The sequence below is a fragment of the Dermacentor variabilis genome, chromosome 4, assembly GCF_050947875.1.
Source record: "Dermacentor variabilis isolate Ectoservices chromosome 4, ASM5094787v1, whole genome shotgun sequence".
Taxonomy (NCBI): Eukaryota; Metazoa; Arthropoda; class Arachnida; order Ixodida; family Ixodidae; genus Dermacentor; species Dermacentor variabilis.
In genome coordinates, this window is record NC_134571.1 from 148,255,761 (window position 1) to 148,279,433 (window position 23,673).

Genomic DNA, 23,673 nt, shown 5'->3' on the forward strand with positions numbered 1-23,673 from the left:
ATTTGAATAGTATCGTAAAACAACTGACAGCTGATCAACGTGAGTAAGGTCTGGAGTCGAATCAACAATGAAACAGAAGTGTTTTGCGCGTTTCACTTCGTCGACGAGACGTTCCTTGACAGCCTTTGCCATATGCTCGATAAATTCATCACAAATGTTTTTTGGCAGAAACGATGGGTGACCTTTTCCTTTCTTCACGCAGCGTTTGATGTGCTCCTCTAGAAAGGGATCAAACTTGGCATGGCCTCAAGCACTCGCATATAATTGTCATTTCTCGGTCAACCAGAAATCTCCTCACTGCCCCTAAACGCTAGGTTGCTCTCAGCTAGAAGCTTAACTACAATGACTACGCGCTTCAACACCTCTGTCCAGTAAGCGGTCTCAGTGACGAGATGCCTAACCAGCTCCTTGTCAATTGTGCTGCTTGAGTTAGAGCGCGGGAGCCATGCTGCCAAGTAGTTCCGGTGCTCGACGCTATTTTCATGTGCGCAAACCTTTTCTTCTGCTCTTTTCCAATCAGAAAAGCCGTGCGTGGTGAAAGCACTGGGGTTGCTTGGAATAGAAAATAGTTTGCACATGAAACAGTAAATGGAACCTTTGGAGTCCAAGTACATTAACCAGTGTCGCTCGTACGCCTCCCAATTTACAGCCTTTTGCACGAAAAGATGAGGTGACGTATAGCGTTTCTGAATTTCTGAGGAAGACGGAAAATTTTCTGCCCGATTTTTAAAATACAACGGCCGTTTCTCAAGGCATACAATCCGAAAGCTTTCAGTAATAACGTCCGGCCACTTAGCAGGGTCACTTCGGAGAATCTCGCAACGTCCCTCTTGCTGCGGGGGTGTCTGTACTTCTTCTCTGTTGCCGCAACGAGAAGCCGTCTCATTCGTCCTCTCGAGGCACACTTTGTGGGTGGGACCATGATTATTTGAAGCCAAACTAACAGGAAATAAGTGAGTTGGTTCTTGGAGTGTTGTTCCCTGGTGCTCGTCAGTAGAAGGAGGCTCATCGGGGAGAATTGGCACCTGTTGATCAGCAGTAATAGAAATCGGGCGTGTGTGGACCGGACACCTGGAGCTCCGTGGCAGTGGCCCGGCGAAGTAGCACAGACGTTGCTGACTCAGGAACAGGTCAGGGGTCGGTTAGCGCCGGTTTCTCAGAAATGTGGACGAAGGAGGTTGGCACCGTTTTCACAGGATCCCGACAACCAAGATGAGTCAAACCTTGCTTCTTGCCAGGAAACCGTGGTGATGGAGTTGGCAAGTCCTCCACAGAAGCACAGTCGGTGCTATTGACAGTTTGACACGGACTCTGGGTATAGCGATCATACTGCTCGGCGGAAGCTGCATTCAGTAGGTACTTTGTCATCTTTGGTAGCTTCTTTTCATGCTCTTCTCTTTCTAACTTCGCCTTTCGTTTAGATGCACGACTTTGATGCTTCCGACCGAGCATTTTCACATGAATGGATGCTAGCTGTTCACCGGGAACTTCGTCAGTCGGACGCGACCGTACGTGTCCAACGGTGGCCATGCCGATGACTGGCGCACGCTGCCTGGAAGGTCTGTGGCTGGCCGAGAGTGGTGCGTCCCCCGGGAGCTCCTCAGCGGGCGGGCTTATGCAAGCTTAACCGGCGGCTTGGGGCTGAATCGCAGCCCGCGATCAATTTCCTTTTATAGACGCGCGTCGAGTCTGTCTGTTACTAGAGCCAAAGCAGGCGTTCACATACCCGTAGGGTTCCTTGTACAAATTCCCTCCTCTTCCTTACAAACTCTCATTCTCCCGTTCCGGTGTCGCCTCCTATTGGCTAGGAGCAATCGTCTCTCCTGGGAGGTTCTCGATTTTTCCTTCGTCCCGTCGACGGCGAGAGCGGGAACGAAAGGAAGAGGGCGACTCCCAGCGCGGGCGAAGTTACGCGCCCTCCGTAGCCTCTAAGTGATCTTTTTCAACTTCTTTCTTGAAAGTTCGGCGGCCAGTCTGCCCTACTTTTTCCGCCGACGCATGCGAGGGTGCGCAGTCACTAGGCAGGAATGGGCCCTGGAGACAGGCCTTTGTGTGCAGCTCTCCAACTTCCCCCTTCACTCTTCCAGAACCCTAGCCCGAACAGTGAACGTTCCATGCCCCACGACATGCGGACAAAAGCACGTGTGACGTCTTCTTTCCTTTCCTGCCTAGACTCTGCCATCAGACTCATCTGCTATCGGACTCATCCTCGGCGCCCCCCCCCCCCAAATTACCATCACGGTAAAGAAAAATCGAATGGGAGGCACTGTTGGTTACTGCAGCCTTGCTGCAAAACATTCTTTTACAAACTTCATAGTGAAACCATAGCGGTTAAAACATGGCTACAGAAAAAGGGTATCTTTGTCTCTTCTCTTAACTCTCGCCTTCGTGACGTGCCAGAGACAATTGAACATTGTTTTATTAGCTGCGCCGACGCCGTACTATTTTGGTATGTCCTCCAACGGACGTTAAAAAAAAGACTTTGACATCAACGCTCATACTGTGCGATACTTGCTGCCGACCGCTGATAATAGTGCACCTTTCAATATGTTTTTTCTCATCGGAATGCACAGTTTGTGGAAAACGCGAATGATGGACCGAAACGCCGAAACGGTTGTACCTACAAGGGTTAATTTCATCCAAATGACACTGCACCTAAAGCAGTTTTATGATGGAGTTGGTACCCAGCCGGACTGGTACCCCATTATGGTGAAGTGCCTATCCTTGCCACCCTTCTAAAGTGAAACCACATTTCTACCCACAGTATGAACGATGCCCTTTCTCTGACTATCATTGTGCTCTCCATTCTCTGACTATGCACAACTGGTGAATATCGGGTTGTTGCTACTGTAATAAATACCATGAAAGAAAAAAAAAACATCCTTTATATGAGAAGGACAGCGGCGGAACTATTTGAGAGGTGGAGGGTGGCGTGGTGGTGACGAGAGGCAAGGGAGATTTAAGTACTCATACCACATTACATGTTTTAGGTGTTTCAGGCTTGCCCGTGCTCTCCAGACCGCACTGGGCAGACGGACTGACAGAACTCTAGCCCGAACAGTGAACGTTCCATGCCCCACGGCACGCGGACAAGAGCACGTGTGACGTCTTCTTTCCTTTCCTGTCTCGACTCTGCCATCAGACTCATCATCTGCTATCGGACTGATCCTCGCCGCCCCTACACCCCTCCCCCCCCCCCCCCCAGATTACCATCACGGTAAAGAAAAGTCGAATGGGAGGCACTGTTGGGTACTGCAGCCTTGCTGCAAAACATTCTTTTATAAACTTCATAGTGAAACGATACCGGTTAAAACATGGCTACAGAAAAAGGGTATCTGTCTCTTCTATTAACTGTCGCCTTTGTGACGTTCGCAGCAAACGCACCTCACTTCGTAAGAAAGAGTGCCCCGCCGGTGTGGCGGGGGATTCCTCTTTTTACAGCACGACAAGCTCTCTCCAAATGATCAGGCTAAACGCATGCAGTTACATTACGCGGGGGGCCCCGTCTGCTCGTTCTGGTTTTCTCGCTTTATACATGTCCCTCGAAGTTCCGTTACCCATGGTTGCATATACTAAGCAGGTTAGAATAAATGGGCCCCTTTCTGCTACTGTCCGCGGTGAGGCCCTGGGCTGCAGCCCCCTTAGCCCCTCCCCTTAATCTAGCCTTCTTACGAACCCTGTGTAGTGTTCATACGCGCTGTCTTTATGTACTACAGTGTTTTGTTTTGGACCACACATCCCCTTAACTATTGCTGCTTCTAGAATGAATGCCACGGCACATTTCCCTCAGGCATCCTGGATTCCATGATATTAGTAAAGAAACCACGGCCATTCAGGACTCAGTGCCAGCATTTATTTCACCCAAAGCAATACTGCAAAATACTCTGATTACAAAGTCGTTGGAGGCCCCACTATTGACGACTCACTTTGGTGTCTGCAGAAGATAGCGTCACGGGCTACATCATCCCCGATGTCGCGAATGCGCAGAAAAGTGACACATAAATGACAGATTGGTCGTTATTACTGCCAATAACTGCGTTAGGAAGAAATCGCATACTCAGCACTTTCTAAACGCAAACCAACATCGTACTTCATACTTAATACTTAATGCTTCATACTTCATACTTCATATCATACATAATGAGATCAAAGTGAAGGTGAAGTTTGTAGAACTACTTTAACGTCAAGAAAAATCAAAACACAGGCATGCCAGCTGTACATAAACTCGTCGAGACGAGCAGTTTTGCCAACGCCACAATTATACACTCTGTTACAAGTGCTTGGCGGTTTAAGCGCAGCGTTTAGTTCCAGGGCACATGACGCATCCTCATGTGGAGGCGGCGCCCGTCATATGATAGCTGCCCTCTGCATACAGGCCACTAGGTGGGAAGGAAAGAAAAAGAGACCTACAAAACGCACATGTACAGTGTAAGGCATTACAAGGGGCGCCCGTCATACGATAGCTGCCCTCTCTACACAGGTCAATAGGTGGGAAGAAAAAAAATCTAAACAATGTATAGTATAAGACATGATTCAGGTTGACATGATGACAGGTTGCGCTATACCGGGCCTTGTCGTCCGAACCAGGAGTGAACCCTGCGACATGCGGCCGTCGATCGACACAAAATGAAGCGAAATGTATATAAAGTTGTCACGCGAGTGGCGTAATTCTCTAAAAGGAGTCCAGGGGGCGGAGCTTGCCCCCCTGCGCCGAGGGCGCCGCGTCAGAGCATGCAGTCGTCGGAGACGAAGTCCTGGTGCGCGCCGCAGTCGAACGCGTCGCCAAACTCGCGCATGGTGTGCAGCGGCAGCAGGCAGCTGCCTCGAGGCGACAGCGGCCTGGGCCGCTGGTCGGCGTCGCACGACAGGAGGCAGAAACGCGCGAAGAACGCTGCTCGCGCTTGCGGCCAGAGGGCGCTGAAGGCGGCCTGGTTCGCAGCGGCCTCGCGGAAGGTCGCCTCCAGCCGGTCGTAGGCGAGCCGCAGGCCGACCGCGGCCAGGAACATAGCGCGTCGCTGCTGCTCGTCGCTGGCGCTCGCTTCGCCGTGCAAGCCCAGGCGCCGGTACAGCCGCTGCAGGCACGTGGTGCTCTGGTTGTACATGCGCAGCGCGCCCTGCGTCCACACGGAGTGGCTCGGCGGGTGCTGCCATCGGCGCCAGAAGATGAATCCGTGGGCGGGAAAAGCAGTCACGAAGCACGCACGGTTATGCTACTACGCCTAATGCTCAGCGTCGAGTATATGCGTAGACGAATATGACTGCTTATGAACAGAGGGAATAAGACGAGGGAAAAGACCAGACTACTGCACCTACACTTTTTTTTTGGCTGTTCGTGGCTCTGAACAAACATCTTTCCCAAGTAACATTTGAAACTTGGCACCTCCTCTTCCAAGAAAAGTTAACGCAGGTAAACTATTTTTCCTGTAACAAATGGTTAACAGCAGCGTCGTCACGTCGTCACATCTTCGCGATTACAAGCTTCAGAACGTACAAAATCACATTTCTTTTGCCACTGTTGCTGGCTTGTGCCTGACGTTGCACGGAGTTTAAATCAACACTGCAACGACGATGGCGTTTATTGGTTTTAGGCGAGTTTCACGGCCTTGTTCTTTCCTTCAAATTTGTGGTTTTGATGCTTGCATTTGCTTATCGTACTACTGGCCGAGATCGAGAAGAAACAGGGTTAACCGAGTGCCCCAAATTTTATTATTCATATCATGAGAAGCCAACAAACAAGGACACCAAGAAAAAACATGTACTTACTACTTGAATTAAAGAAATGATAAAATAATGACAGTGAAAGTGCATGAAAAAACAACTTTCCGCAAATGGGGAACGATCCCACGTCTTGGCATTACGCGAGCCAGCATCGCACGCGTAAGAAGAAGAAGCCTATTCTTTCTTTCAAAATACAAAAAAAAAGTGAAGGGAAGAGAAAAAGGCATATAGCCTGAATAGGGCTTTTGCTCCAGTCAGTATTTCAAGCGGAGAAAGCGAGCATAGGAGAAATGAAATGCGATGGAATTCCATTGTATATATTCAAACAAATTATACATTTTACTACAAGCTAGCTATGTAAATAAAGAGAGTAGTTATATTAGCGCAAATTTAGTAATATACAACAATATTAACGTACGCGGTGTAAATGCACTCTAATACGTAAAAATACTGTGAACAGTAATTTTCGCACAAGATAACTTAGATAATTACTTGAAATATAATACAGTGCATTCACGCATAGACTTATAGTCAGAACGCACAGAAAAGAATAGTAGCAAAATTTGCATGAAAACACATAAAAAAACCTCAATTTTGCACAGTACCATAGTCTAACACTAACCTTCTGATATGTTTCTTTTATTCATGTGTTCATTAAAGTTAATTTCCTGCCCTATTCCATTTAACAATATGGGAATATGATAATTTATATGCTGCCTACAATAATTAGTTCTAATTTGCAGTGTCCTTATGATGTTTCTCCTCAGGCAATAATGTAGTGTAGCTTTAATTGACGCAATTCTGTATATTTTCTTTTATATGCTGTATTGGTTTATCAACATGGTACCTGGCTTACGTTTAGCATTTCAAGCTTAAAGGGACACTAAAGGCAAACAATAAGTCGATGTGCACTGTTTAAATACCATTCCAGTAACCTTGCAACGCTTGTTTCGTGTCAAGAAAAGGCTTAGTTTACGAAAAAATTACACCTGAAGGGTCCGAATACACTTTTCTAAATTCACATCCCCTGCCACACAACTGCGGAAGTGATGACGTTGCATACGCCATGACCACCTTTGGTGCCGTCGGTGAGTAAAACGGCGCCCGACAGACCGCGGCACCGAGCCAAGACAGAGCGGTGTATTCGCCGTTGCAGCTGCTTTTTGGTCAAGCGGCGTAGACCGTTGGGGCATCCCGCGACATCACATGGAAGATGAATTCTCTGCTATTTGCAGTTTGGGCGAGTTTCGCGAGCCAGCAAAACCAGCGCAGCACAAGGCGATAACGATACTGCTGAAACGCGAAAGCGTGAGCGGCGCAGAGTCGAGCGAAAACGAAACCTTTCGACCGCCCGCGACGTTGTCAAGGGTAATTTTAATGAGTTCTTTTTTTCTGAAAGCAAATTATGGGGTTTTACGTGCCAGAACCATTTTCTGATTATGAGGCACGCCTTAGTGGGGGAGGACTCCAGAAATTTCCACCACCAGGGATTCTTAAACGTGCACCTAAATCGAAGTACACGGGTGTTATCGCATTATGATTCGATCCCGCGACCTCGTGCTTATCGCAGCTCAACACCATAACCACTAAGCAACAACATGCGGTTTCCTTTTTTTTCTCTAAAAATGAAATAGAACTGGATAAGCAGCATTTTATTTCGTCTTATAATACAATACAGGGATATTTTTGCAACTAGTGGTCGAGTACTATTGACAGAATTTAACTGAAGAGTGCTTTCGTCGTCGCACAAGTGCTTGAATGTCCCGGGGGAGTCTGTAATCATGTCCTTCATTTACCTCAGTTTCTCGGTTATTAAGGCCCTGTTCGCGATAATATTGAAACCTTAGAGATTCTCAAGCGCTAATTTATCACGTTAGCTTGACTTAATATTTGCCTTTACTGTCCTTTAATAAACAGTTGGTGAGTACGTAAGCCCTGCGGCCTTCCATGATAGTTTTCAAAATGTCGCAGAACCCGTTTCTGTAATACAGTTATTTTAGATAAATTGTGGCTGCTTGCGTTCCTCCATACTAAGCAGCAGTATAATAATCTGGAATGAAATATCATTTAACAGAGCGCCTTCTTTAACAACAGTGTCAGCAACTCACAAAGTTTATAGAGGCCGCCAACAGCTTTACTTAGTTCTGCCGTTAACTTTTCAACACTTGTGTTCCAACACAGGTCTTTCTGAAACCAGACACCTAAAAATTTCTGTGTCTCTACCTCCACTATTTTAGTGTCATTAAATAGTATTGTCACGTATTCGTTAAAAAGCTTATCTCCTGGCCCGAAAATATTATATTTAGTTTTATTTACATTTATTTACAGTGTGTTCTTACATAGCCAAATTGATAATACATTTAAGTACTCGTTAGATAACCGCTGTATAAAGTGTCTTGGCCACGAAAAAGACGTTAGCATCATCCGCATACATAAATTAAACTCCGGCAATTTGGTAATTCTGCAAAATTATCAATCTATAAATTAATAACTAATGGCCCAAGTATTAACTGTTGGGGTACCTTTCTGATTAGTTTCAATTTTTGCGACACATCGCCATTGAATGCTACGTACTGTAGCTTGTCTGTCAGGTAATTCATTAGGTAAAATGTAATTACTCGGATGCCATAACAACTGCATGAGTTCGGACAGCAGTGCGTCATGATCAACCGAATCAAAAGCTTTCTGAAGGTCAGAAAATTAAGAGACCTAATGTGTACAGTCTATATTCTATGTTGTTTATTATCGTGTGCTTCATGTAGAGTAGTGCCTACTCAGTAGGAAATTTTTAGGGAGACCGGACAGCGATTCAGAAATCTTGTTTCTCAAGAAAACTTGTTAAACGATCTCTGACAACGGTTTCGAACAGTTTGGATAACACCGAAAGCACAGAGATTGGTCTATAATTCTTAAAATTTGTATCTCCACCCGTTTTATCACTGGACGTATCCTGGCTATCCTAAGATCCTCCCGAAACACACCAGAATCCTACACGCAATTAATAATGTGCGCCAAAGGTTTGCAAATCATATCCGAGACATGCTTGATCGTTTCAGCTTTTATGTTATCATATCCTACATATGTATGATTCTTCAGCTCTCTTATTAATTTTTGGCCTGAATAGAGTTCACTACACTATGTCTCCTGAAAATGAATGTATCGTCTGTTAGGTTACTGGTGGAAGGCGCATATTCGCTACTAGCTATGAAATGCGTGTTTAATGTAATGGCTGTAGGAAAAATATCATGGGCGGTTGGCAGCTGTACTGCATGATTAGAAGCTGTCCCGTGGATAAGATTGTTAAGCTCATGCCAGTTTTTTTTTTCTAGGGGGGGAGGGGGAGGGTCGTTGCGAATACGTGAATTTAATTATTTATAATATTCTAACTTCGCTTTATTAAGTTCACTATTTAATTTGTTTGTGAATTGTTTGAACTCGGTAAGTTCACAAGCTTCTCGTGGTTTGGCAAAAAAAGATTGTACACTTTATTTTTTTCTGGTGAATTTAAAAAAAATAAGAAGTGCAGTTATCCATGGTTTTCTAGCTTTCTTAATATGTTCTTTTCGTATTTTATTTGGAAATGTGAGCTCTTAGCATGCCTTTAATCTGTCGAAAAATAATTTGTAGGCTTTATTGACATCCGATTGTATCACGACGCCTTCCCAATTTATATCATGTAGAATTGCTGGAAATGTATTCAGCGTGTGCAAGTTAAAGTCCCTATAGGAGCTCGATGTAAACACGTTCTTGCTATTCGTGCTTCCAATGGGTAAAAAAACAGAAGACAGGAAGGTGATCACTGATGTCTGATGATAAAATATCAGGAGATGTCATTGAAGGGTGTACGTTTGTTATACACAGGTCCAACATTGTTGCAGTTTCATTATTTATGCGAGTGGCCGATGATATAAGGTTTGTACATACATAAGACTGGAATATGCTACCAAGTTATCTTGCATATGTATCGCTCGCTGCATATTAGTATTCATATCTCCCTTTATTACAAATGCAACATTAGAATCACACAGTAAATTTAACATTTTATCAACAACTGACATAAATAGTTGTATATTTCCAGAAGGTGGCCTGTACACCACAGCAACAGTAGCTTTCCTTAAACAGACAGTTAGGCATTCAGCATCATCATCAATAACAGAAAACTCTGGTAACAGTTATGTCATACAGGATTGTTCTAGTAAATACATAGCCACACCACCACCACGACCAGCAGCCTGAGTACGACCAAAGTAATCGTAGCCGCGGAAGTGTGGCGGGTTGGTCATCTATAGTAACCATGTTTCAGTAACCAGTATGACATCGAATTTACCCTTTATACTGTCAAATAATTCATGTAAGGCATATTTCTTTTTATGGACACTTCTAATGTTAAGGTGAATGAGGGACAGCTGCTCATTACCTGCTTATTTCCTGTTGCTTATTATTTGCTTATAATATCTTTACAACCGTACAAACCACGCGCCTCACTTTGGTATCGTTGCCTATATAAAAAAGAACTAAAGAAGACGCATTACTCGACTATGGATGTGTCGTGCGTCCAAATGGCGTCATTGTCGCGCTACGCACGATGCAATCTGAGCTAAATTTAGCCTCTCGCGTGGCGTTCAGAGATGCATATATCTCGGCAGCGCATTCGTCAATTCGAGCGGCAGGGCTCGTGTTCGAGAGAGCTCGCTCAGCCATAGTAGGCATAATCCATCAAACTCAAACCAGTGCTCATGAGGAGCTGTAAAGAAAACAAGTGTGCAATTTCTTGCAGAAATTTCACGCTTGCTCGGTTATTGAGAGTCTGCATTTGACAAGCAGGGCCCAGAAATGTCGTCAAGAGACTCGGGAACCAAGGCAAAGTGCAATCCGGCCCCTTTGACCCGGTTGGAACGTGTGCGTCTCCGTGGGGAGCGCAAGCGCAGGAGGTTGAGGCGTGCACAGGAACTACACCTACCAGTGCGGAGGGCGGCGGGTCGGAGCGGCGCAGGACAGACTCGGACGCCAGTAGCAAGGGAGGGGAGGGGGTTAACATTATTGCACTAGTTCCCAAACACCTTCTGCAAAACAAACTGCTCCACTACGAATACGGAGCGAGCACGATTGCAAAGTTCGATAGTAATTAAGACGCCCGCTAGCTATAACGTAAATTAGGCATGTAAAATTTTTATTGTGCGAACAAACGTAATTCCGCCATTGGTCACGTCGTTTCTGTACGCTAGTGCCCACCCACCGTCTGCAGCACGCACAAGACATTTTACGTACTCCACTCCGGCTGCGTCCCTGGTTTGTCCCTATATATATATACCGGCGCTCCTCGATCGCTCTCTTTCGTATGTACTACGCGTTAACAAGCGCCATGGGCGGCAGTCATATTTCACTATAATTCGCGAGCTCCACACACGCAGGCAACTATCTACATAGTGTGGGATATATAGCAGCAGTGAAACAAACAGCGTACAATCCTGTCTGGAAGCGTTCCGGACGCCGTGGCTGCCGGCGTGATCACCTCGACGATGCGCGCGGCCAGCAGTGCGCCCACGGTGCCGTAGTTGAAGTACGCGGGCACGCTAGCCGAGTAGAGCAGCGGTGGCCTCTGGTACAGCGTGGGCACCAGCACGGCCTCGAGCGAAGCTGCGTGCGCCAGCTCGGAGCGCTGCTCGAGCCGCAGCATGAGCATCTGGAGCCGGGTCGGCGGACGCCGCAGCTGCAGTGTGTGCTCGTGCTCCAGGGCGCGCACGAAAAAGCGCACGAAGTCGACGCCGCCGGACTCTCCGAGGTGCGAGGCGAGCCACGCGTAGTCGGGCTTAGCGCCGTCGGGAGCCTGCGCGAGGCGCCGGCATGACGTAACTGCCGCCTCTATAGACAGTCCTCAACTAAGGCATTTCGTAAAGCGATGCCACAGCGTTACATATTGCAGCATTTCATTTCATCTAGGCTCGAGATAAACGAGACGTCGAACTTGAAATGAGCAGTACGTCTGGGCAGGACGTATCGTCTTCGCGTAAAAGACTACGCAATGCGTTGAAACCGCGAGAGAGCTTTCCGTGCCTTCTATATTTGTACACTTCTTATACGTTTCCTCAACCCGTTTCCATAGGAGCGAAATGCAAAAACACCAACGCACCACGCACAGGGTGCACGTTAAAGAACCCCACGTGGTCGATATTGTTCCGGAGCCGCGCACTGCGGCGTGCCTCCTAATCATATCGTGGTTTTGGCGCATAAAACCCCCGAATTTAATTTTATTTAGCATCCTTCCCTGCAGGAATAGGAAGATAGCTGAAGCCGCTGCACTCTCGTCACCGCTGCTCTATGGAGAAACTTCAATCATAACAGTTAGTACCTGCGATACCAAACAGAAGCCCGCGTCTGGCCACCGCCGCAAACACCCCTCCACGTACGTTAAAGTTTTCGGAGACGATGACGAGCCCTGCCCTTGCGATCTTTTCCTTCACCGCGCCGCGGCTAGCATCCATGAGCCACTTGAACAAGGAGGCGCGGCGCGACTTCTTCAGATCGCGGTACATCGTGTGCAGAACCTGCGTGCTGTGGCCCAGGTCCAGCAGCCTCGCCACGAGTTGCGGCCAGGCGTGCGACAGACAGCGCCGAGCTAAGGCGAGACAGAAACTGGCCGTCGCCGCAGCATCCGCAGCGACGCGCTCCTTGGACAGTTCCAGGAACAGCAGGTCGGCATCCAAGTGCGACGCCAGGTACTTCGCGGCCGCGCTGACGTCGTCGGGGTCGTATATCTTGCCAAAGGCGGTTCGGACGCTGTCTGCGCGGGACATCAGGGCAACGTCGGAAAAGTGCGCGGAAGGCAGCACGAGTGCGTACAGGATGTCGACCCAGTCGCTCGCGTTGACGCCCGGAGCGAGGTCGGCGAACAGCGTGCTCAGCGGCACGCTCTCGTCGTCCATCGCGGCGCCGCCGCCGTCTTCGCAGCCGAGATCGTCGGCGATGACGTCGTCGAGTCTCAGGACCTGCGTCAGCTCCTGGACGTCGTCGATGACGCGTCGCAGGTGGCCCTCGAGTTCCTTTCGGCTCCACGAGAGCGTGAGCTTGCAGAGGAGCGACTTTCCGGCGGACAGCCGCAGCAACAGCTTGCCGTGCTCGTTGAGGAGGTTGAGCGCGAACACCGTGTGGAAACCGGCCAGCAGCGACGTCCGCGCCACGAGCGCCACCAAGTCGTGAAAGCTGCTGGCGCCGCGAATCAGCGTCCAGTTGAGGTCCCTGCGCGCCGCCTCGAGCGTCTCGTTGAAGTCGGTGGACGTCGTCGCCTTCTCCGAGACGTAGCGGTGGCACTTCTGGTACAGTCCACGCACCACGTGCGTGCCTTCGGCGATTCTTGTACCCCTCCCGGTCCCTGCAGAGACATTGCCGAACATGACTACGCTTGTCCGCTTGTTTTCTCCCTCTCTCTATCTCTCTTTTGTTTTATTTGTACCCTTCCCCGACACAGTGCCCTCCGGTTGGGGTGGTTGACGTTTCAACAAAAGTTCCCAACTACATGTGCCATCGTTGTCAAACCGAGATCATGACGCAACGTGATTGAATCACAACGAAATAATAAACAGTTAGTGTTATGTTATCATTAGATAATCGATGTTTAGGTACTAAATAATGATGCTTCATGCGCCTATAAAAAGGCACTAAAGCTGTCATTTAAGTCACGTATAGGAGTCAAACACTGTCCTTTAAGCATGTACAGACACACATAAGAACTTCCCCTGTGCACTTGAAGATTAAGGTTTTCTATAAGGAACACAGCCCATCAAATTCCTGTTTGGTGAAATTGCCTTAATTATCTCGATGTAATTGAGTAAGGCAGGTTGCGTAGGTTATAAGATTAATATGAAATTTACTGTGCCTAAAAATGTTGTGAAAGCCGGGACAAACGAGCACCATCTCAAGATTTCTGGGTTTCATGGTGCGCCTTTTTTTTTTGCCAAGCATTGGTTTGCATACCGAAAAGGAAAACTCAATATCCGCCGAAGCTAGGGACACATACTTGTACTTGGGAACCTTCGGTGATTTAACACCCTCTAGAATTTCAGAATGTTATCTGGTCAGTACGTTTTATTTCTTTCAGTACGAAAGGTCAAAATTTCTGTCCGAGGCAGAGTGAAATTTGGAGCCACCTCTATTAGCATCCGGTGCATTGAGGACGGTGGCGAAGCTTTCCTGGACGCCCTAAATGTATCCCATACTCCGGGTCAAAGTATCACCCAAGCGTTCAAGTTTCTCAGTGATGTCGTCCAAATAGGTGAAATGGGCTTACAAGCACGCCACGTCGCCTTCAAATGTATCATCGCGTAGAGCCGTCTTCACAGCAATGCTATCTTCTGCAAAACTTCTAATGACAGCGTTTGCACCGGCAAAGTGTCTGTCGTAATATTGGGCTTCCTTCAGCGAAGTTCCTCTGCGGGTGGTTACACATATAAATAGTAAAACACGTTGTGGGGCTAGTTGGTGCATAGCTTTCAATAGAATAAGCGCCAAAATTGACGGTACACAAGAAGAAAGCGCCTTGTCCTGTCTGTATTTCTTCTTGTGTGCCGTCAATCTTGGCGCTTATTCTATTGAAAACATAAATAGAACGGCATGCTTGCCCTATAACTTATAGGAAACAAGGAGCACATATCTATACAGGATATGTAGCTTCAACCGTAGGAAGACATCACCCGTAAACAAAGCATGGACCAACTAAAAGCCATCCTTGTAATAGATCTTAGAAAGACGTTCGATTACGTGACACACAACGGTATGCTATACAGCAGCGTGCAGCTATTGAATGCGGCACAAAACTATGCATACATCCTTTCTCTAGGAACGCGCCTTCACGATTAGCGTAGATGGCACGACGTTACACGCTTACGCGAACGCTCGCAAAGGCATAACGCAAGGATTAGTCATCTTTCCCCGTTTTTAAACCTAGCCGTGTGCAGAATAGGCACTACAAGTTCCAGACATAAAACACACAATTTGTGCCAATGATATCAAGATCCGAAAACGGAGAGGATCCCCAGGTATCCAACAAGGCACCCTTCAACGCGTTGACAACAAAGTCCACGGTGAGGCGGCACAACTTCTCCTAGCACATAACCCCAGATGTAAACCCCGATGCATCACGATTACGTGAGAGAACACACTCGCAACCCAGCCCAAACGTTTAAAGACTAGAGCCCCACGTACAGAGAGAGGATGGCCCCGCCGCTACAATACAACACTTGATTAAACAAGGAGAGCAAGTTCTTCACATGATGCGAAGGGTATATCGAATAGAAGCAGACATGCTGCGCCTTCGTGACGCATTACTTACGTATACTCAGACTCGATACCACATGCCTCATGTCAATCTCAGCAAACGAGATGCGGCACGCATCGATGCATTAATTCGCAAGGCTACCAAGCTAGCATTTGGAACCACCGTCAGCACGAGCACATAACTGCTTGCTGACATAGGATGTCACAATACCAACACCGAAATAATTACCGCTCAAAAACGAAGGCAGGAACTCCGGCTTCAACAGACTGTGCAGGGCAGACACATGCTTCACAGTGTAGGCTTTCAACCACCATCCGCACCCGTACCAGCCATATTGTCATGTCCACCGCAAGCTGGGTCAACTCCTCAAAATCGCAACACTGCCCAGACACTTTCGCCTTGTGATTAATAAGGCTAGGCAGACACAGAGAGTAGCATTCTTCAATATACGCATAGGGCGCTACCTACAAGGCACCTATTACTATACAGATGCTAGCGTGCAAGACAAAGGCACTGCCATACCAGTGGTAGATCACACCCTTCGGGCGACACACAATGAAATTCGAACGCTGATGCGACCACAGCAAAACTAGAAGCGGTAGTAGCAGCGATACGTCCACCATTAACATTTATTACTACACCCATTATATTTACTGATTCAATGTCAGCATGCAGAAAATCATACATGACGACTTACCTAAACATGTCACAAAACAGTTAGAAGAATGCCTCCACCGACCGGTAGAGATTGTCTGGATTCCCGATCGTAAGTGGATGTTGGGGAATGAACGAGCTAATCAGCTTGCCTGCGATACGATACTATAGGCTACCTACATTCCCCGACCAAATATATTTGTCTCACCAACGCGTTCACCACAATTGCACGCTTATGTGAACGAGCGCAGAGTATAGTCTAAGCGACACCGAAACATTACAAGGCAACAGGGCACCCTCATCCGACAAGCTCGGAAGCACCTCCCCCAATGCCTACTCACTTAAGACCCCTTTCACTGCAGCCACTGCGGTGTCTATCCTGCCTACACATGGCAAATCATATGATAATTACGTACAACACTATCCCACTTTCCCAAGCTCCCATCCCTTCAACCCAACCCTTCCGCTAAGTGACTGACCACCGGAACCAGCCTTCACGATCAACGATTCCGTGCGGATTTTGCCGGCCTAGCGCTGAAGCACGCCGTAAGCGACGCCCTGGACTTCGGACATCGATGCATTTTTAAGCGTGAAATGCTTCTAGCTCCCATTGTCGGCAATCTTCAACTGACCTTGAGCCAAAAGCCAGAGCCGTTATCCGGGCAAGTAACGAGAACAAAAGGAGATCATCCCGGCAACCCCTCAAAACATAAGAAAATGGGTCTCGGGCCTCTAACACTTCGTACCGGACCGCATTACATATGCTAGTTGCCACCCAAACAAATTATGAAAAAATATCGCTTCTGAGTTCTTCCCAATCTTTGTTGACAATATCACTCAAGCTGTAAATTCTAGTACGCTTAATTTTTATTTGTCCTTTCCAAAAGCGATGTTCAAAAGACTGATACAGAGCACCATACATTTCACTGTCATCTTTTGGCGCTGAGACAGGGTTGTCTGTGCTCGGTTGAGCGTCAACGGTCCGTGAGTTCCGCGGCGCGAGTTTTGCATCGCCTCGAGAGATGGCGCCACGCTGCGTCGCGCCTCTTTCAGGCGCCTTTTTTTTTCTAGCTAGGCAGTGCGCTATGTTTCCTCGACGTCCTTCGCTGCCTGTCGTGCCACCTTCAGTCGGTTTTCTTCTAGCTGGGCAGCGTCCATATGGACCAGTGCTCAGTATGGCGTGGTGCGGTGTGGTATGGTGTGCCGTTGCGAACATGCACTCCACCCATTTTAAGATTTTGACTAGTTATCTTCTCCAACATATCTGTTTTGCCGGTTGCCATTTCATGCTTGCATATAATCTCGAATACGGAAGAGCTAGCAATTTTTTTATCCTAGAATAAAGCGATTTCTCACTCTTCTCTTTAAATTCAGTTTCTCGGCGCGTTTCAATTTAACGTACGGTTACGCGTCTCGTGGCTGTACGTGACTCAGCCGTCTGTCTCGTTTCCCGTTTGCGGGGCACATTCCTCAGTGGCATTTGTCGCCTCTGGCAGTGTTTGCACCTGGCTGCCCTTCTCCCGCCTCCACTCTTGCCCTTTACCTGGCGCAGTGCCGTTGCGGTGACTCGAAAGACAGTTATAGCGTTTCGTCCCCTTACTTCTACTTCCCACCCCAACCTTGTGCTGCCACATTGAGGCCTGTCTGTGAGCGAATGAGTCTGTGACCTCTACTCAGTACCCCTGTTCTCCACCACTTTCCTCATCCCGCCTCAGAAGAAATATTAAATAATAATTGCTAATCTCTCTCCACTCTCCCCCACCCCCTCTTCGCTGCGGTGACCCACTATAATATGGCACGTCGCCGGAGCACACGCTCGATAGCGGCGGATCGCCGGTGTGGGGCTGCCCAATCCGAAACTCAGAACCGCCTCCGTTCGGCACTGCGTGTTCTGCATGCGGTTGCCTGTTGTTGAAATAAGGCAGCAGCTGCGCTCAAAGATCGCATTACCAAGAAGCCTAATCGTCGGCCATATTATTTTTCTCTTTCTCTCATTTCTGTGCAAGCTGTTGGTAGCCCATAATTTCGGACCCATACGTGTGGGCTACTATATATGGTGTAATATTTAAGCAACCCCAAATACTAGGGGCCTACGAATATTCGATACTTTCGAAAAACGAATAGACAAGTGCCCTATTCGCTCGACTCTTGTAATCGAATAGTCAATGTTCGTGAATGTGAATACCTTTAGAATACTTTTCGAATATTTTAGAACGTAAGCAGCGTCCAAATGAACAATATATTGGAGCACAGATGCGGTAAATTTTCACCCCCGCGGGCATAGTATAGACATAAAACATGAGAACTTGCGTGGTAAAGCAGACTACGTCACAGAGGTAGCCATATTGTACAGGCCGTACAACAATCATTCGCACTCTCTGAAGAGCCAAGTGCATGCGAAGAAACTACTTGTTTGCTCCTAATACTCCAGTTGGGCTTTTTATAAACAACGCTTCACAACGTACTATGTAATGACAAACTTGCTGTGTGATATGTTTCTGGGGTACGCCGCAAGCAAGGGTTTTCTCGAAAGAAAGGTGATGAATTGCTACACACTTACTGCAATCGCTCAAACAGGACTGAACAATTTTGTGCGCTGAGCCACGTATGCCATAGAACTGCAGCTATAGCGTAAACGTAGATTGTGGCTAAAGGAATGAAACGCTTTGATGAAATGAATAAAATTCTGCAATATTAAATTTTTAGGTTCAATGTTCTCCAAATATGCTTTCTCTCTGTGTTAGGAGGGCGAACTCTGTGAGCCGGTAACGCGCAAACCTAAATTGTGCGTTCGTTATTAAGTTATGTTTGTCTGTAAGAGACGACAAGCGAGAAAGCAAAGCTTTTTTTCCAAAACTTTGTAAGCACAGGCAGGATTTATATATTTCTGTAATTGTTTAAACTATCCGATCACCTTTCTTTGTGCGGGACCCCCACCTTGGCGATTTGTAACTACGTTGGAAAAGTACCACTAGAAAAGCAGAGATGAAGAATGTGTTTGCGCGGTCCCGCAGTAAGGTCTCCAACAAATTTTATTGGACGGACCTGCACATTTTAATAGTCACAGGCAGTACTATTTTTCAAACCTGAAACTAGAGAAAGCACCTCGCACTAAATATAGTACTTAAGAATACTGTATCTTTGCATGATTATTTCTGATAACACTTCGTTAGCATCCGCAATAGGGAGGATGATCCATATCTACAAATTAATCATTAAAAATACTGCCTAGTTCTTTACCGTTAACTAAGGTCCCATTAACCATAAGCTCAAGAGATTTGTTAAGTGCCGTATTGCTACCAAATATTCTAATTACTTTCTTCTATGTGAGTGATGGGTTGTCTATAGCTTGCGCGAAAATGCAAAAAAAAAAAATACATATGCAGTTCTAGCATTCCAAATTTCCTTATTCAGCTTATTACGGCATGCTTTGTAACTCTAACAACTGTGGGTCACGAGAGGCTAGAATGACATCATACATACTATATTTAAGCTAGATTTTGTTTATCGCTTATTTTGTGATCATTGGCTTACGAATTTTCTATAGATGGACGGAATTGCTTATATGGGATATGCCAATCGTAAGCCTTCTTGAATTTCTGTAGAAAAGTGTGAAAGGCTGAATCAAGCTTCTCAGCAGGAAAAAATCGCATCCCAAGAGATAAATGACATATCCGGACGAAAGTTATATCGATTATGTGACGTGATGTTTTGTATGAGTGTGGAGGCTCTCTGGTTTCTACATGCTCATTGACAGGCATAAATATTGGTAAGTGGTCACTCAAATCAGATGAGATGGTCCCAGATAACATATTGTTAACTTCAAAGGTCCTAAGAACTCGCTCAGCGTAGAAGAATGAATGGTTATTCTAGTGGGTGAATTAGTTACATTAATTAGGCAAAAGCTTTTAGATAGCCATACCAATTCACTTGTCATGGAGTATTTTGCGAGAAAAACAATGTTGAAATCGCCATCGGATACTATATTAAGCTTATTTGAGTTACCGTAATCAAAATTTTTGTCAATGTCGTTGAAGCACTTACGACATCCATTGAGTGAACATAGACAGCTGACATAAGTTTGTCGTTCATCAATATGCTCACTGCTTCGCAATCAGCTCCTGAAATGGTAGGCGGTCAAGTACGTCATATTTTAGCGTCTCATTTATCGAAATTGATACCTTGCCACCACGTCGACAAGGGCGATTTAAGGAAAACACGTTGTAGCCAGTAATGGTTATCACGTTGTCATCAGTGTAGCACGTTTCAGTTAGTATGATGACCTCAAACACGAAACCGAGCTGTTCAAAAAATATTTTGAGAGACGCGTGCTTATGCGCGGATTGTGCGTTGAAATGAAAAATCGTCATCCCGGATAGGTAGTATTTCTTTGCATGGTTTTGTAGCTCATCAGCTGTGATCATCATGATGATGGAGCGACTCTTTAACCTTGGTCAGGGGCCGAATCTTATAACGGTTCGGAATACGAACCGTCCGCTTCGCCGCTTACGTCATTAGATGTGCCACTCCCAAGCCGGCGGTGGAAGAAGGGGAGTACGCGACCAATAGATAGAGGGTGCCACCTCTGAAGTGTACGTCGTTATATGACGAGCTAATCGAGGAATCGCAGAATGTTTCTGCTTGCGAAATGAATGTAAAATATAAATTAAATATTACACGCCAAGTTTTGAAGTATAAACTTGTGGTGTCGGGCGTTTACGCAATGCAGAAGTAATTTATTAATGTCATTCTTTTTCATTCTCAGCCCACAGGCGGTATCGTAAGCGTAAATGAGTTGGCCAGGGAGTTGGCAGAGCGCAGGGCTATGTCGTCTGCTACCAGGAGCTCGCACGATGCATGCAACAGGAACACACTACCAGCACTTCTCAAGTAGCTAGCACGACAAAACCGTGAACTGGTTCTTAGGGACACCTTTACTAGCCGACTTTATCAATTTTCCTTCTTTTTTCGCCCTTCGTTATCGTCTCGGACATGACTCGCTCGCCGCCGCGCTGCCGCTATCCCTGCGATCTTCCCTACGGCGCGTCGCCTGATAGAAGCAGTGGAACTTAAATCGAACATTACGGTATACGGGCCCTGCATTGCCTGCGCGAAGTCAAAACGAAGAGTGTGGTGCTGACGGTGCGCGCTGTGCCGTGAAATTGAGAAACAAAGTATGGCACTCCCGAACTAGAGAAAAAAGGGCAGCCAAATAAGAGAGCTCCACAATACCTTCCCGTCCTGACTGTATAGTTTTATCAGCCGAACGAAGGAAGCGCTGAACCAGCCTAGGTTGAACCCTTCTGAATGCTGAACGGCGATCTGCGAGCTATTCGCACTGGCGATAGCACTGGGAATTCGATTTCACCATGCAAATATCTCCTTGGCATTGACTTTGAAGCTGAAGTCACGGCAAAGCTGACCCAGCCCTTCAACCGGCCAACACAGTAGTTGCGAGAGCAACTTTGTGGACAATGCCGGCAGCAGAGATCTAGGCAATTCCGATCAATGCTTCGCGTCCGATTGAGCTCTGGGAGCTGCAGGCCGGTGCCGATGAACCGCAGCGCGCAATATCCCTTCCTCTGCATGCGTGGAATGGCCACTCGTACGCTTGCACCCGAGTCTCCTCCATTTGATAGCGTAGCTTGCAAAAGGTCTACTTAGAAAGCCAGCAAGGGCGGTGCAACTCATTATCCGTCACTTCTTCGAAAGCGTATCGCATTTCCAGCCGTGGTCGACACCGAAAGAGCAACGCCAAGCAGACGACGAAGGCAAGTAATAGCCTCCGAAGCAACCAACGCACGCGCGCGCGACGCCCGCGCGTCTCCGGGGGCGCGCGACCGGCGCGCGCTGCCAGAGTCACAAGCCAACAGCCAAGCCACAGCAACGGAACCCAAAGCGGACTATCCCTTCTCCGGTTCCTACGACCGGTTCGCTTTGAAGATGATTGATAGATGCGTGACGTAGTCGAAAATTGCGATACCGCCCCGCTGCCTCTGACGACCTGTGACGTAATCAAAATTTTGGCCAATCAGGTGAGGCCAAAGGAACGGTTCCCCAACCGAACCGTTATAAGATTCGGCCCCAGATCGACGTTAAGCTATAGATGACAGGTCGTTCATAAACCGAAGTGCGACAGCTCGATCACCCTCTTTCCGCCTTACAAATACTTTCCCGTTGTTGAAACAAAATTTTTTTCTCGCGATCCCACTGCTTAGTTTTTTATAGAAGAGATTGTGCCTGCGTGGCTAGATATTCTCGAACATAAACCGCAGCATTTTGATTTCAGTCGCCTGCGCCTTTCAAACCACTGATTCCCAACTGATTACCGACAAAAACGGACAATAATGCCGAGTATCCTGTCCAACTTCGCCGGCAAGTGGTGGCAGTGACATCACATTCATGTAACGGCGGTAGCTCAAGGGACGAAGCAACTGCATTGACTTTTCAAGCAAGACCGCATGATCTGTTTTCGGAATGCCATGAAATTCAAGGTTAATTAAGTTTTTTATTTTGCCGTTCAAGTTCATCGATATTCCGTTTGAAATCTGTTAACTCTTCATTACACTGGTATTCTTTACCGTCCTCAAATCGGCACCTAATATGCTTTATTTCTTTATCATTTCGATTCAGGCCAGCAACGACGGTATCATACTTGTTGGACGGTAGCCGTACGCTCTACTCGATAGGCGTGTCAATGTCCTCTAGACTTTTCACTTGATCCTGAAATACTGCCATGACAATTGCATTGACATTGTCAGCAGTCTTTTTGTTTCACGCCTCTGCAGAACAGTTATCGGAATTGCTTACGAGCAGACTTCCCTTGAGACATAAATGTTTCCTCCGAGACGCCAGAGCAGCTTCCCAGATGGTATGTACAGTGCGATCATCATCCACAGCTAGCATACCACAGTCAAAACAGCAATCATTCTGATTTGGACTCATTCTCAGGAACTACAATGAGCAGCACAGCAGTAGCACAGGAACGAACATAGGCTAAACAAGAGTGCCAAGCAAAAAGCAACAGAGTTGCGAGGAAACGGCATGGTGCCTCAGAGGTAAGGGCAATGTCTTTGTCTTTATTTTCATCCGATGGAACAGACTCCTATGCAATGTTTGCTTATGGACCGCACAGGTCAGAATTTCGATGTCGATCATGCACTGCATAGTGCATAGTGCTCAGTGAACTCATTCAAGCGGCAGATCACTAAGACTTGGACCGATTCGTGAGGTTGGGTTCGTGGGCCTCGCTGAGTAGAATTTGGTGAATACGAGTCGGAGCAAGCTCGGCTAAGTAGAATTTTGGTAAAATACGAGCTGAAACAAGCTTGGCTGAGTATTATTTTGGTGAATATAAGACGGAGCACGCTCTACTTAGTAGAATTTTGGTGAATATAAGTTGGATCACGCTTGGCTGAGTAGAATTTTGGTGAATATAAGTCGGGGAAAGCTCGGATGAGTGGAATTTCGGTTAATATAAGTCGGAGCAAGCTCGGCTGAGCAGAATTTTGGTGAATATGAATCGGAGCACGCTCGGCTGAGTAGAATTTTGGTGACTATAAATCGGAGCAAGCTCGGCTGAGTAAAATTTTCGTGACTATAGATAGGAGCAAGCTCGGCTGAGTAGAATTTTGGTGAATATAAGTCGTACAAAGCTCGACTGAGTAGAATTTTGATGAATATGAATCGGAGCAAGCAAGGCAGAGTAGAATTTTCGTGACTATATATATATGAGCAAGGTAGGCTAAGTGGAATTTTCGTGAATTTGAGTCGGAGATAGCTCGGCTAAGTAGAGTTTTGATTATTATAAGTCGGAGCAAGCTCGGCTGAGTAGAATTTTGGTGAATATGAATGGCAGCAAGCGCGGCTGAGTAGAATTTTGGTGAATATGACTCGTAGCAAGCACGGCTGAGTAGGATTTTGGTGACTATAAATCGGCGCAAGCTCAGCTAAGCATTGGGGGAATATGGGGAATATTGGGGAATTTTGGTGAATAAAAGTCGGAGAAAGCTCGGGTGAGTAGAATTTTG

At 46.9% G+C, this 23,673-nt stretch overlaps 1 protein-coding gene across 1 annotated transcript in view; it reads right to left on the bottom strand.

The window, feature by feature from the left end:
- Window positions 1-3,733: 3,733 nt before the first annotated feature.
- Window positions 3,734-23,673, bottom strand: part of LOC142578391 (uncharacterized) — a 38,061-nt gene continuing 18,121 nt past the window's right edge. The window contains exons 4-6 of the mRNA XM_075687784.1: window positions 12,126-13,087; window positions 11,183-11,545; window positions 3,734-5,144 (exon numbers count right to left, since the gene is read on the bottom strand). Coding sequence (XP_075543899.1) covers window positions 4,725-5,144; window positions 11,183-11,545; window positions 12,126-13,087 — 1,745 coding nt within the window. The 3' untranslated portion in view covers window positions 3,734-4,724. The remainder of the gene's footprint in view (window positions 5,145-11,182; window positions 11,546-12,125; window positions 13,088-23,673) is intronic.